The following is a 15978-nucleotide window of genomic DNA, read 5'->3' on the forward strand; positions in this document are numbered from 1 at the left end:
ACAAATGCTGTCGAGGATGCAGAGAAAAAGGAACCCTTATTCACTGTTGGACGGAATGCAAACTAGCGCTGCCACTGTGGAAATTAGTATGGAGGTTCCTCTAAAAACAGAATTAAGATATGATCCTGCTGTACCACTGCTGGGCAGATAAGTGGAGGAATGTAAGTCAGCATACAATAGAGACATCTACACACTCAGGTTTATAGCGGCAGTATTCACAAGTAGCCAAACTGTGGAAGCAGCCTAGGTGCTCATCAACTGATGAACGCATGAAGAAAATATTCTCTATATACGTACACACACACAGGAGTATTACTCGGCCACAAAGAATTGACTTATGCCATTTGCAGGAAAATGGATGGAACTGGAGGTCATCACGTAAAGCAAAATAAGCCAGACTGAGAGAGACAAGCATTGCATGTTTGCAATCATATGCAGAATGTAGATGTAAACAAACAAACAAAACACCACCAAAAGAACTGCACGAGTGTAAAACTCCAAACTGTTTGGGGATAGGTATCAGTGGGATGGAGAAAGAGAGAGGGTATAATTATGCTTGAAGTGCTTTATATTCACATATGAAAATGGAATAATTCAACGTGTTGAAATGGTTTAAAATAGGGGGTCAAAATAATATTACAGGAGGTGATCCTGGTAAAGGCACATTATAGGCATGTATGGAAATATCACAATGAAACCCCTTGATGAATTAATATATGCTAATAATAAAAAAAAGAAAAAATTGAACTACAATTTAACAATGAAATATGGAGAAAACCCTGGAGAACTTATTTCTACTTTGTACCTACTGTCAGAACACTACAAAGAAGGGCCTTCTGAGAAGCTCGAAATAGTACTAAAGACACATGTAACAACACACACACACACACACACACACGTGCTCGTGCACACTCTTGCTTAGGATGAAGGGATAAATCTTTTACAAAAATGTTCAATTTAGGAAGTAGAATGACATCAGCAACCACATTTTCACCAATGGTCAAGGATTCACCTCTTCTGTAAAGGCTATCTTACTAAGAGCAACAGAACGTGAATGTAGTCTTTTCTCAATACTGGGACTGCCTGACTATGACGTGAACAGTGAGCAAGAGGGCTGGAATTAAGATTTTGAAACAAAGAGAAATGCAGGAGAACGTCCTTCCTGTTTTTTACCTTTTGAAAGGCATGAAGGATATTTCAGCCATGTCAGTAAAAGAGTGCCTTTAACTGGCCCATTCCAACCAAAATCTGTAATAACTTTCTGTTTATTAAACAAACTGCTTCCAATGGGGAATTTCTTATTTTGTTGTATATAAAAAACCCACATTGTAAAAGACAAACTGTAGGAATAAAGTTTTGTCAGACATAGATGAATATATGCAGTCAACTTTCTGAATACTAACTGCATATTCAGCTTGAAAAAATTTTGGTACTTTATCAAAAAGTATGAAGTATTTCAACCGTAAGCAATCGTGTGTGTATGTCAACAAAATGTCTGTAATCAGTGCTAAGGGCAGGCTTCATTTGATTAGTGGGCCAAAATCAATCACACGACACTGTGGGGTTTTTTAGTGTATGTGTCTGGAAATGATGTTCACAAATCCATGTTTTACTGCAGATACTTATATGTCTTATTCCATTATTTTGATAATTTCCGGCAGTTTAATTTATTTGGGGGCACAACCTTATGCTGCTTTTAATAACATTTGTACATCTGTACAGTATATTCCCTCTGAAATCTTATTTTCATTTGAGTATGTTCTGTAACTTAGTGAGTTTTCACGTAGGTATGTACATAAAATAGATTGTGTCTTTGCTTTTCTTCACGAGAGACAATACAACCCTCCATGTTGTGCTTTCTAACTTTGGAGAGTGATGCTGACACACTAAGACCAAACATAAAATTAAATCATCTTTATTGCCAAGAGTTAATTGGCAGCATTAAGGAGAAAAGGTCACCATTACTACCAAAGGCGTGCAAGGTTCTTACACACAGCTTTGGAATTGCTGCTGCCACATCACTGCTTAGGTTACATTTAGGTTTTAACTATTGGGATCTGGCACTGAAGAAACAAGTGAACAAAGAAGATGCAATCACTTCAGTTGCAATCTTTAAGCCACATTAGATTCATGCAGCTAACTTTATGACGGTATCCTATCACTTAGGCTGTGCTTCTTTCTTCAAGGTGTTATAAGAATGAAAGGCCTAGAAGATATTTTAGAGCACCAGTCATCTCCTTCCACTGTTGCAACATGAAAAGAGATGTTAAATGAACGATTAATACTTAGGTAAACATAACACATATTTCTTCAAGTAAAAGATTCAATGCTCAAATCAATCCTTAGATATCAATTCTAAAGGTACACTACTTACAGCTTCCATGATAAGTTTTTCTCCCAGGGCATCCATTTCTTTTCTAAGTGCATTTAGTTCACTGGTAAGAACACCTTTATGATGTTCCTCTAGGTCCTCAAGGCTCTAAAATAAAAAGCCATGCTCAGTTAGAAACCAGCACTTTTCATTTCATTTTATGGACGTGAACACCTACATTTCAAAAGGAATGAGATTAAAATTCAAGTGTGTTGTTATTTATTCCAAACAAAAAAATATCCCATGTACTACAAGAAGATCAATAAACACACTAAAGAAACCCAGAAATGTGTGACTGGGCCAAATATTGTCATAAGGGGAGACAAAGCTTTGTTCAAACAGGACAAGGAACTTTGTAATGTCAAGATGGAACAAATAAAGAAAACGAGGGTAAAGTTGTTTATGAATAAATGCAATCATTTTGAAATCCACTATTCAACTTTCAGAGTTCAAAGTATTCTAGGAAGCAAAGCATGATAGGCATGGGAGTTACTTCAGGGAAAGCTGTCAACCTGGAGGGATGGGAGGAAAGAAAGGATGTAGCAAATGAAGCTTTAAAGAGGGTGAATTGATGGGGGAGGTAGGAGAGGTGGATATCTGAATCTGTAAGAATTTAGAATGGGAAGCCACTGACAGTCTTGGACCATGTGTTAGGAAGATAATATTGCAGACCGTGAAAGGACAGATTAGAGAAGAATGACCTAGGATAAAAGCTTAATAGCACAGGCAAGGAATGATGAGGTCCTGAACTAGGGCAGCACCAGTGAGAATTTAGGCAAGTACTTTACCACTTGAGCCACGCCCCCAGCCCAGGAGAATTTAAAGACAGTGATGAGAGGACAACTGCAGAGGTGAGAATTTCAGGGCCCACTGATAACTGAATGGGAAGGATCATGACATGCAGCCCTCTAAATAACAGCAAAGCCATACCTCAAGCGGTAACATTTAGCAGTAACTTTTAAAAGTCCTCTCTCATACCTGCATGTTAATTAATAAATGGTTCTCAGGGAGGATTAAAACAATAGGCCCGCTATGCAGAAGCACTTAAAATTAACCGTTTTCCATATAAGTGCGTCTCTGTGTATTGAGCATTCTGAATGCACAGAATGACTACTTTTCCTTTTTTTAATTTTTAGCAATCATGAATGGCACAAGGGAGTTGTGTAGTGGAAACTATATAGATGGACATCGTGTACTTTGAAAAGTAGGTTGTTTCCGACCATCCCAATGAATTTGGAAGAGTGAAATTTTAACATGAACTGTGAACAAGACATATAAAATGCCTCCAAGAAGCAGCAGAAACAGAAGAGGAGGAGGATGGGAGAAAGAGGAGTAGTGGTAGTGTACAGCATGTAATTGAATTCTAAGCACACACCTGCACAGCGTGTAGGTCAACATGTCTGAAAATAAGTTGCTGAGATGCACATACAACAATGGAGCAGTCTCAAGTCTCCATGCTGGCTTTTTTCCCTCTTATATGTCTGCACCCTTTGTTAAGTGGCCATATAAGCCAATCTGTTGTCCATTCAATAAGACAAAAAGCAAATGTGCCATGAAATACACAGGAAATCAAGGATATATAGACTTCCTACTTTTATCTGTCGCTACTGTGCTGAAAAATGGATTGTAGAACAAAGAGCTATGATGAAGCTGTGGATAAAGTTTCAGTTTCCTGCAGGACATGCCTATCTCTGGGTAAAAGGACCAATTTACCAATTCCCGTTTTGAATAATAGCGACCACCACGAGTAAATCCTAAAAGTAAAATTTCATCTCGTAGTTAGGTCAAACTGGAACAAGGATACCATATGGAAAATGCTGAAGAATTTTAGAGGTATAAGCACAATTTTGTTTAAAATAAGTATGGAGAGAAAACCAGTTTTTTCACCTTTAAAATATACAGGGTATGATTTTTAAGGTGCTTTTTATAATGTATTCACTTATTTTTGGCAGTACGAGGGTTTGAGTTCAGGTCCTTGCACTTGCTAGGCAGGCTCTCTACCACCTGAGCCACTTCCACATCACAGTATGTTTTCTAAGAATACAGAGTGTTACCAAATACAACAGACCTGCATGTACTGTCCATATAACTTTTCAAAGGCCCTCTTTTTCCTGTTATGAACACTTAGAGACAGAAAAAAAGCCTTGCGTTGCTGTAGAAATATCTTCTGCAAGTATAAAAAGAAAACCATGGAATAACAATTTGGGAAAAAAATTAAAGCTTACAAAAATCATTGCATATTAAATTTAAACATAATAGCTCGAAAAGAACATTTTTAATATTTTTTGTTTAACAGACACTATGCCCAAGTTTATATAACTTGCATTTGCCAACACTGTAACAGAAACTATATAATCACCCAGTCTCCTATTCATTTAATAGGAAAGTGTCCTTCTTGACAATATTCACAATGTACACCTTAGCTCTTGAACAACTGACAAGTCGCACATCTGCTGCCTCTAAGAATGTTGGACTTTCTATCTGTTCCTCCACCACTGACCTCAATATAATACCATAGATCATTAGCCGCTGTCTTGTGGAAGAACCCGCTCCATTCTGTCATTCCCAAGAACTTTGGAATCTACGTAATAGTTTAATAGCAAGGTCTCCTACAAGAATCCTATTTCAGAAATCATCCTGAAGCAATTTAAATACACTTATCGAAGGGCAACTCACTTGATGCTCAAAACAACTCCATGAGGGAGGGAGGGACTCTCAGTGTGTCCCCTTTCACTGAGATTGAAACAGAGGTGTACAACAATTAAACTTGCCTATGGCTTCACAACTAACAAAGGTCAAAACAAAGTTGGATGCCAAACTAGGGGTTCCCGAGTCTTGGCACCTGACACTGTAGTGTGTACTGTTTCTTCATTTTTCTCAGTGTCCAGCCACTACTTCCCTGCCTTTGCACGTCACTCTCTTCAGTACTGCAGCTCAGTAGTCTAACATCCCTTGAATGGAGCACTTGTCACTGCCCAGTACCCCAGTCCTATGTCCTCCTCACTTTCTGAGCCCCAGTTTCAATTACACTATAGTCAGTCAACAGACTTGGCTTGCATATATACCCTGCCCCCTTGTCCCTCTGTCCTGCTTGTTCAAACCACAACCTCTCAGACCCAGCCCTCCACCTGCTCTGCCACAACCATGCTGAATGCTCTCACTTTACATTCATGACCACTAAGTCATAAAGCTAGGCTTGACACTAACACTGCTAGCCCATACTCCACTGGGCCAATCTCAGCAAACAAGCCAGTGCCTTCTCCTCTGCCCTAAAGGCAGCACCCACTCTGATCCCTACCCTTACTTCTAACCGAGGATGGGAGAACGACCTTGCCATCGCACTGAGAAAGCAAAGCAACCCAAAGAGGACGTCCCGTGTCCCATCACCACATCTTCCACCCGCCTCTGTCCACATAGGCCCATGTCCTCTACCTTCTCTCCCGGAGGTCTGCATGAACTATTGCTACGGGGGACTAATAGATTAGTGAAGTATAAAGCTAAATAAGCCGGATACCGACAGCTAGTTTTTCTCCTTGTTCATAGACTTTCTTCACATCTTGATCCAACAACTGAATCAAAATCTTCAGCTGATCCAAGAAGTCCTTACAAAGCTTCTGACTGTAAAAGATGACAATAAACACTGGGATGTTCCAAAACAATAAGGAGAATGGAAAACACATTCAAGGCACAGTTGATTTGCCGTGATTCATACTGCCAATGGAGGAGGGGAAAAGCTGAGCTAGCAAAATCTCCTGAGGATGGTGAACCGCACTCGATGCATTTACATATTATTTATGATACAAGATTGACCTTTTTCTACAATGTTGAATACAGTTAACTACTACAGGACTAATGGTTTCAGACATTCAACTTTAATGCAGCAAGCACATTCATGGCATGAGTACAGATTTCCTGTTAAGCAGGTTCGACCGTAATGTGAAAGGACAAAAAGGTCCTCTTTGTCGACCCCTAGCAAATACAACTCAATTCAATTATGATGTCAGGATATAGGACAAAAGCAATTATTTCCTATAGAAAAATCAAGGCAGAGCCAGGTGTGCTGGTGTGTGCCTCTAATCCAAGCTACACAGTGAGCAGAGATGAGAGGATCTCAATTCAGGGCCAGCCTGGGCAAAAAGTAAGCAAGCCCTTACTTCAAACAAACAAGCCAGGCTTGGTGATGCATACCTAGAATCCCAGCTATTTGGAGGTGGAGATAGGAGGATCACGTTCTGAGGCTGGCCCTGAGAACAAGCTAGATCCTACCTGAAAAATAAACCAAACCGAGAGAGAGAGAGAAAGAGAGAGAGAGAGAGAGAGAGAGAGAGAGAGAGAGAGAGACGAAAATCTGAGAGTGGGGGACAAGTGGTACAGCACTTGCCTAGCAAGCTCGAGGCTCTGCGTTCAAACCCCAGTACCACCAAAGGGGGGTGGAGGAGATCAAAATAAAAATCAACCCAGATATGTTTCCCAATAGTGGTTCCAACAAATAGAAGCCACAGCTATTTCTTAAAGTAGCATGTACACATGAACGGCACAAACAAATGCTACAAAGTATCTCATTCCAAAGTACTAACAAGCACACCTTCGCTCATGCTGGGTTGTCAGGCCATGGTCAATTATCTGCTGAATGGTATTGATAGAAGCATTGACTTGCATTTCGATACACTTTCTCTTTCTGATAAACAACTTCTCAAGGTCCTCTACATTGAAAGAATATCTGCATTAGCACTGATTGTCAACTCAGTAAGGTTAACGCTGGCTCAGCAGTATTGCAAAGACCCTTAGTATTAGCAAATAGCCATTCTTTCCAAAATCGAGAGTATTTGCTTCCTTTCTTTCTGTGAAAATTTATAGTGGCTACTACCTCAATTGGACATTTTCTCTTTGTAGCTCAATTTGTATTCCTTAGATGTAAAACATAGCTAAGGAAAAAAAGATTTCTATTGACCAAAACTTACAAACAGGGTCTCAAAGCAGCACTTAATTTCTTTATGAGAAAACATTTCCAGTGGCATATTGTTTACAAGCATACAAAGTATCCTCCAATTTGAGAAGGACACCTTTAGAGTGGTTACTGTTGGACAGCTTTAGGTAAACCTCGAAGTCAACCCAAAGGCACAAAGATAATTGCACGGCAAGATAACAAAACTGCATTTCAGTGAGGCTTCTAAATAAATCTGACAAGAAAAAGACCGTGAATAGTTTAAGACGAATCTGTTCAATTTCAAAATGCTGAGTATCCTTAAGACAGAAAATAATCAAAATTGGCTCTGAGTCTTTGTTCAGCGTTTGACCTTTCACACAGTTAGTGTAACTATTATCTGAGGTACCAATTTAAAACTTGGGTTCGATTGTGATCATACAACACCCCAATGCTAACAATGTTGACGTTAGTTCACCACCACATACTATTTGTGTAATTTCAACAACAAGGAGACTGTTAGAGGATTCGGTCGGACTGCCCCACCCCACAGAAAAAAAACAAGACAGGCATACAAAATAACTGAAATGAAAATACAAAAGTCTGATATTGCAAAAAGACCTATCACTTACTATGCAACAAAACCTGGCATACAGAGCATTTCATCCAATTTTCTCCTAACATTTCACAGTGTATAAAATAAAAGCATTATTCTTACCTCACCATTGTTTAATAAGTACCAATTTGAGTATATAAGTTAGAAAATCTCAGCCAGGTGTGGTGGTGCCCTGCTGTGATCCCAGTGCTTGGGAGGCTGAGGAGGGAGGATCGATCGGGAGGCTGAGGCTAGCCTTGGCTACATGACAAGACCCTGCCTCAAAAAGAATATGCAACAAAAAACCCTATAAAACTGAGTAATAAATACTCACACAACACCCTGCGTATTTGAACAAGCCATTTAACACATTTCTGCAGTCCAGTGATTAACACTTCCTGGTATCAAATAGTTCTTTGGCCTGAAACAATTTCCTTAAACTACAGCTGTCTCCGAAAACATACCTTGAAAGCTTTGCAACATTTTCTCTAATTCGATCCTGTGAAGAAATCACATGAGCTTGTAGTTAAATGTCGGAAAAACACCGTGCTTGGTTTGGAAGAAGGGTCATATTCCAAGTGTAAGTTTACAAGAATAGCGTTAGGCGAGCAGAAGTCAACTTTTCTACAGCACTTCATCAGCAGGCAAAAATCACTTTAAACACCATACCCCAGATCTCGGTCATCTGGTTCTAACAAAGAACTGTCCTCCCCACTGCTAGCAGTTCCTGGGTTGTTTGCTGCATGGACAAGGAGAAAGAAGAGAACCGTTTACAAATCAAGTGTGCTCTTTTGATCAGCATCTGCCACGGAGGAGTGTCCTCATTATGGGGTTTCTTGGGCTCTTTCTTTGCCAGAGTTTTCAAAGCAGGAATAAATATATGGATGGAATCAGTCGTGTGGAGGACAGATGAAATTAGGCCAGGGCCTGGGAACATCTTCTGGAGGCATTTGTGCAGTGAGCCTGAATTTCAGGGTGAAAGCCATGGTAAACCATGTCCCCCTTCCTATGAGACCTGTTGGAGGTGAGGACTGCACAGGCCCAGAGGAGCTGCCTCATGAGCTCTGTGCTGGTGCCACACATGGGCTGGGAACAGCCAAGGGGAAACCTACTGGCCACAAGCAGGCATGAGAAACAAAAGGCCTGGAATCCCAAGCAAGGACCCTGGACGTAAGCTGCCCTCCTGTTCCCCCTGCTCAGAGATGAGCCAGACCTTCGTCCCCTGGGGGTGCGTGTGGGGGTGGGGGTGGGGGGAGACTAGAGTCCCAAGCCCCAGGCCAGGCAGTTTTTACCTGGGCTCTGGACTTCAGGTGCCGGCAGGTGCTGAACCTGCCTCAGGGCCCTGGCAGTCGTCCCCTTGACCTTCCTTGTGGGCGCCATGGCTGTGGTCTTCCAGTACTGGTCGGTCTTGGGAGCTCAAAGCCACAGTAAAGAAAGGGGGGTGCGGTGGAGGGATAGCTGGAGGTGTGGAGTGAGGGAGGGTTAAATGAGAGCCCTGGGGAAGGAAGGGGTGGCCGGTTCCACCTGGTGGGGTGAGATGAGGGCAGCGGTGTAGCGGGGGCACGGGAGCAGGGAGGGGCAGGGAGGAGGGTGCCAGTGTCCAGTCCTGTGTCTCCAGGACTGGATGCGCAGCTTCCAGTGCCCTGCAGGTCTCAGCCCCAGTCCCCTCTGCTCCTCCCCCTGTGGTGGGACAAAGTGGGCCACGCCCCTCGGTCCCCAAAGTGACCCCGTGGTGGGGGCTGGTCCCGCGGACCCATTGGCAGCCAGCCAGCCGGACAGATGACAGACCACCGGGGGGTGTGGGGAGGGGGCGGGAGAAGGGGGGCGGAGGCCGGCACAGCAACTGTGAGCCGTGGCCAGGGGGAAATGATCCCATCCACACCTTGTCTGGGCACTCAGGCCCAGCACGCAGGTGTCCCGGTGCCGACGCCCCGCTCTGCCCCACACGGCCCCACCCGGCCCGGCCCACTCCCGTCCCACCCCCACCCCCACCCCCACCCCCACGGCCCGCCCAGACCCTCCGAGACCAGGCCTTCTGTCCGCCCAGACCTGGACTGCCGACGCCCTCAGGGGCCTCGCCAGTCCCACGCCTAGACGAGGCCCAGGGACATCGCCTCACAGGCCAGCCTGGGCTTTCCTTGAGCTCCACATCCGCAAAACCGTGTCGTCCACCCCGCTTCCCCACCGCTTGTGCCTACCCAGAGCAGAGAACCCGGCCGCCACCCACCACGGCGTCCCCGCGTCCCTGCCACCACGATGCTCCCTCGAAGGCCGAGGTCTCCTCAGTCCCAGGCTGCCGCGCTGCACACGGTACCAGCCTGCTTGGAGGCCTGGAGGGCGCAGGCGCAGGCGCGAGCGCCTTGCTGATTGGCTGGCGCCGTGCACGTGCACAAGGCGGGGCCTCGCGGGGCCACGCCCCCGGCAGCTGAGCACTAGGGTGGAGACAAGCAGAGTCAAGGCCTGACCAGCCCAGCTCTTGCTGGGGACTTGGCAGCGCTCCTCAGCCTGGCAGGCGACCCAAGGACACGGAGCAGGGGATCGGCCAGCCCTGGACCCCGTACCCTGTCAGGGAAGGAAGGACAAGTGGACAGCGCCTGCCATCTCCTCTCTCTCGCCTCCTTCGACCCACCCTTCCCTGCAGAGGAACTGCCCTCCCATGGATCCTGCTCTGGTGTCTCACGTGTCCCCTCCCTTTGGCCGGCAGGTGGCAGCACTCCTGCCGGAATCCCTCAGGTCCCGCCTGCCCTGTCCATGCCGTCGTGTGCCACCCGCTATTCTGCCACCTCTGCCTCAGTTTGACCTTCTGTCCCTACCAGACCCGGTGCTGCTGCAGGTAGCACATTGCTCCAGTGTTCCCTGCGCCGTCCTGTATATGCTTACCCCTGTGGCTACTTCGCAGGATCTGCGTTCATCTTGATCCCTGTCCTGGCACTTCTTTCCTAGTTCGAGCCTTCTCCCCAGTGACGCTATCCACTTCTAACCTCTGGCTCCCGTGTCAAGGGTTTCACAGAGTACCAAGGGGTGGAATTGCTACAGCACAGGCTGGGAATATTCTGTGACGCCCAGATGCTTCGCATTTATATCCCGCCGGCAGGTGGACGTCGCCCTGTTGCACAGACTCACCAACACGTGCCCTACATGGTGATGGTTACTAAAGGTGGCATTTTCTAAGAGATGCAAAATGATAGCTCTTTTGTGGCTCTTTCTGCATCTGCCCCGTCGCTAACAAGATACATTGAGCTGGTTTTCATGCTTGTTGACCCCCATTTGTTGCCTTTCCTTCTACATTAAAATACCTGGCTGTTTTTCAATTTGAGAAGGTGTATTCCTTTCAGATTTGGAGACGTGCTTTAAAGACTGTGATATGAATCTTTATGTCTGTGTTTTCCTGGACTTTGCTTTTAAAAGTGTGTCTTTAATCTGTGATCATAAATTATCTGCATTTTCTATTGAGGGGTTTGGGGCTTGATTTTGCATTCTCAATTCTGTGTTCATCTACAAAGTGCTTTTTGTGTCATGTAGACATCCAGATGCCATTTTTCTTTCCCTTGTGGAAATTCAAATTTCCCCATCCTCTTTAGTCGAATAATGTATACCTTCCCACCATCAGGTCACTAGCTAAAAAGAAAAAAAATAGAGTCCCCATTGACTGGAAATGCTATAGTCTTACAATAGCCTGGGTTTCCGTGTGTTGTGCAGTCTGCTTCTGGACTGTCTCTCAGGATCCCTTGCTCTGTCTATTTCCATGCCAGAACCACAACGTTTGAATTAGGGAGGCTTTGGAGTATGCTGTGACATCTGGTAGGACTTTTCTCCCTCTGAGCTGTTCCATGTGTCCCCCGGTCAGGTGAGCAGAGATGTCCCTACCCACGGTCTAGGTTCCATGGCCCTCTGTCTTCCGGGACCCTCGTATTATCCATCCCTTTATTCATTATCTCTTTCCCTCGGGTATCTTTCTCTTTCCACCTCTCCCACTCACATCGCACATCTTCAGATCTGCTCCACCATTAAGACCTCTGGGCCTTCTTCCCACCACCCTCCTCCCCTTAGCATCAGACTTTGACAAAGGGTCATCTCTGCTCCTGGCCTGGATTTCCTGACCTCCCAAGTACTCTTTAACCCACTGTAAAGCAGCCACGGCCGCCACATCTCTTCCCAGAGGGCCCTCACGCTAGAACCCCTGGCGAACCTCCATGGGAGCCAATCAAATGGACATGCCCTGGTCCTCGTCTCACTTGATTCTCAGCAGCGGTCGACACCGTTGGTCACTCTTTTTTGTTAGTTTTCTTTCCCCTCCCATCCTGCTGTGGCAGCCCAAACCGCTCGTTCCCTCCTTCTCTTCCTTGTGGCCACTCCTTGGTAACTTTGCTAGCTCTGCCTTCTCTGCTAGCTCTGCCTTCTCCGCGTGGCCCTTAGGTGATGGGATTTCCTGGGACCTAGTTTTACTCGGGTCTCATCTAGATTTGTACTCTCTCTCTCTGGACGTTTTCATACATGCCCAAGGCATACAATTACCATTTATGGACGTTTTCATACATGCCCAAGGCATGCAATTACCATTTATACCACAGTGCCTCAAAGTGTGGTTCGTGGACCGGCCTGTATCAGAATCACGGGGAATCTGCTAAAACTCAGACTCCTTGGCTCTACCTGAGACCTCCCGAATTAACTCTCTGGGAGGGGACATGGACTGTGAACTTGAAATGACTTCTCAGGTTGCTGCCACACTTAGGTTGGAGCCTCTCTCTCACTGACTGCCAGTCAAAGACATTTACAGTGGCGGCTCAACATCTCCACCTGGTGGCTTTCTAACCCCTTTGTCTTATTTTCCAAACTACAGGCCTTGTGTGCACCCAGGTTAGAAGACTACTCCAAGTGTGATAAACAAGAAAGACGCAAAGAGCAACAGACACGAATGGAGTATCTGGTGCATGAATAATCATGATTTCAGTACACGGTTCTATGGCCTCTCGAGCACCAAAGGACTCCTCTATATTGAAGTTTTGAGGGCAAATCACATGGGCACCTTTCGATTTTCCCCAAGGACACGGAAACACAGGTATTGGCCGAATCCCCTCTGTGGATCACTACAAGTCTCTGACTTGTCACGGTGGTGCCAACGCACTGAGTGACTCTCCACAGTGAGCCTTCCAGAGGGGAGTTGAGAAAAAGCCTCTCTACCTCCCACTAATGATAGAATACAGGGCACGCTAAGGTAACTGAAATTCCACTTCGAAGTCTCCATTCTAACCAGAAGCTAAATGAGCTTTCACCTTGAAATGTTACAAAAATCTAATCTAGAAGGAAATGAAATTCACCCATAAATCCCACTACTCGGAAATGATACGCCATTTAAACATGGTGTATTATCTCCTTTCATCCTCATGTAAGCACACTGATATTTTGGGTGAGGGACCATGGAGGAGCACTCCCAGATTGGACATGGTTTCCTACAGTGACTTTTACTGAAGGTTACCTGTCCTTTCTCTCCTTTGTCCATGGTAAACATCTGCAGGTTTCCCCCTCCAGCACCTCGGCATTGTACTGCTGAAACGAGTGTATGTCATCGAAAAGGACAGGGAGATTTCGCCATGGGCTCCAGGAGATGATCCGTGGGTTATTTATTACAGGCACACCAAGATCCCATGACTCATCTCAGCACCCAGTCTTCAAAGAGCACCCTGTTGATACTCCTCCACCCACAGCATTGCCCACTGACTCCTCTACTTACCTGCACTCATGACCCAGTACTTTCACCGTCTCTCGGGAGCCTGGGCTGTCCAAGCCTGTCAAGGCCATGTGACAACCAAAACATTGCATGCTTTGTTGCCTCATTCACACTCTCAAAGAACTCAAGTGAGAGTCTGGCTTCTCGAGAATTTCTCAGGCGATGAAACACTGGTGTTGGATCCTGAGGTACGAGAAGGAGTTTCACAGATAAACCTGGAAGAAAAGATGATCCAAGCATCTGCTGAGTAAAGGGCCCTAGAAGATATGCGCAACGGCAGGAATGCTTAGGGAAATACAGATAAAACCGCAATAATTCCACTTCAATCCTCATCCCTCCCCCAACTGTCATTTCAAAAAGATATTAAGCATTGTTATTGGGCCTATGAAGAAATCCAAAGCCTTAGACAGTGGGGTTGGGGGTTCACTTAAAGTGCTGCAGCCACTGTGCGAAACAGTTTTGGGGTCATTTAGCATATGGGACGTGAAATTCGCATAATGATACAGGAATTCCACTCCTAGGTATACGCCCCCCCCAAAAAACCCCAGAAATGTGAAAAGAGTCATAGAAGAAAATACATGTACCTGAATGCTCACAGCAGCACTGATTCCAACAGCCGATCGGAAGCAGCCCAAATTATCAGCGAGGGATGAAAGGATCAGCAAAGCTGGAGCACTCACGCAATGGAGTATTAGGACGTCATATACAGGAATGAAGTGCTGGTTCGTGTTCCAGCTGGGATGAACGTTGAACTCATTTTCAGTGAGACAGTCCAGACACAAAAGGTCACACGTTGTCTGTTTCCATTTATGTGGAATACATAAGCAACATAGGCAAACCCTACAGGTTATTACTCAGAAATTGGATTTTTGTTTTCATCTAACTTGAGGAGAAAGCATGACGGTGGTTTTAGGGGCTGGGGTTGGGGTGGTGGCAATGAGGAGCAACTGCTTGATGGGTACAGGGTTTCCTGGGGGCCCCCGATGAGCATGTTGTGTAGATGGACAGAAGTGATGATTTCACAATAGCAGTGAATTTACGCAATGCTCTGTTTAAGGTGGTTAACTTTGTTTTGTGAATGCCACTTGAGTAAGTGACTATTAATTAGAAAACCACGACAGTTATTAGATGAATGTACGAAAAGTCTTGAGGACTTTTTGAAAACCCTGAGCGATAGATTTCATATGACGCACAGCTATGCTTTCGTACGGATATGGCCTAAAAAAATAACTCTGCTCTTGAAGCCAAAACAAATTCTGAATTGTGGGGGGGGGGTTCCATTTTTGCCAGTCTCCTTACAGTCAGCCTGAGTAGTAGAGAGCTGGATTTTCTTAGCTACTTCTTCAATCAACCTCCTGCAATGTGCTGTTTATAGCCAAGTGCCCAGAGGCTGGGGGATTCAGAGATCCTGAGTTGGAGAGGGAAGAACGCACCAGCCCCAAAAGGTTCTCATGGCCATCTCCCCAGGGTTTGGGGAGTGACCGTTTAGGGTCTGCCAGAGACCCATTTTCTCCTGTGATGCCTCGTGAACCCTTTTGAGCGTAGACAGGCTAGCAATTCATTTGACCAAAGTGGAGGCTAGGAACAGAGACGTTAGGGTACGCAGCTGTGAGTGGCAGAGCTGAGAGTCCACCCCTTCATCAGATTTCAGAAACTCTCTCTGATTTGAAAGGATGGATAGGGAATGCACCCCTGCTCTTTGCCCTCCCTGGGAAAGTAGCTAGTCCAGAGGGTCGACCCTGAGATTGGTCTGTCTTCTCTCCACCCGAGGAACCTGATAGAGCCCTTCATTCAGTGGTGCACAGGTACAAATTGAGCCCAGCTTGGCTGCCCTGTTATGGATGGCTTGTGGAATCTAACAGTCTCCTTGCTCTACGGTCCCTGTGTCCCATGCTGTGCTGGGGCTTCCTGCAACCTCATGTGCAGAGAGCTGATTCTGGCCCCACCCACCACTTAGCGTTCAGGGAGGGGTGGCTGTTGGTGGCTTGCTGGTGGCCATGGTGGGAGAATTTACACCATGGAAACAGTAAAAGCCTGGCAACGAGAGGGGCGCCCTCCCTCTCCTGGGCCTGTTTCCAGTACATCTCTGTGTGGCACTGACCACAGCACGTTGGCTCTACTACGGAGAGGGGCAGGGCTGAAGGGGTGCATCTCAGAACCTCTCTCTCCCCATCTCCCACCTCTCTCTCCCTGTCAGTGCTCTCTATCATGGATGCCAGGCTCCAGGCAGGAGGTGTGTGCTGTGACCCAGTGATAAGTGACCTTTGTGGGAGCGAATTAGGCACGGGCCCAGTGGATTCAGGTGAATGTACTGAGAAGATCCCAAGTGGGAGAGGTTTAGCCCCATGCCTCCAAAATCC

General features: G+C 45.7%; 1 protein-coding gene across 2 annotated transcripts; it reads right to left on the minus strand.

Annotated features, from left to right (window-relative positions):
* Positions 1-1915: 1915 nt before the first annotated feature.
* LOC141419593 (synaptonemal complex protein 3-like) lies at positions 1916-10236 on the minus strand. 2 transcript variants are annotated; one of them, XM_074062662.1, is made up of 9 exons: positions 10118-10236; positions 9183-9348; positions 8560-8629; positions 8355-8389; positions 6957-7074; positions 5890-5989; positions 4440-4538; positions 2375-2479; positions 1916-2243 (listed from the first exon to the last, which is right to left on the minus strand). In XM_074062662.1, exons 2-9 carry the CDS (start codon positions 9268-9270, stop codon positions 2190-2192), a joined length of 669 nt encoding a protein of 222 aa, XP_073918763.1. In that variant the 5' UTR covers positions 9271-9348; positions 10118-10236; the 3' UTR covers positions 1916-2189. The 2 variants fall into 2 exon arrangements, with proteins under 2 accessions (XP_073918763.1, XP_073918762.1); XM_074062661.1 differs by lacking the exon at positions 10118-10236 and having other exon boundaries at positions 9183-9655.
* Positions 10237-15978: the final 5742 nt, after the last annotated feature.

Source organism: Castor canadensis, chromosome X (assembly GCF_047511655.1).
Source record: "Castor canadensis chromosome X, mCasCan1.hap1v2, whole genome shotgun sequence".
NCBI classification, from domain to species: Eukaryota; Metazoa; Chordata; class Mammalia; order Rodentia; family Castoridae; genus Castor; species Castor canadensis.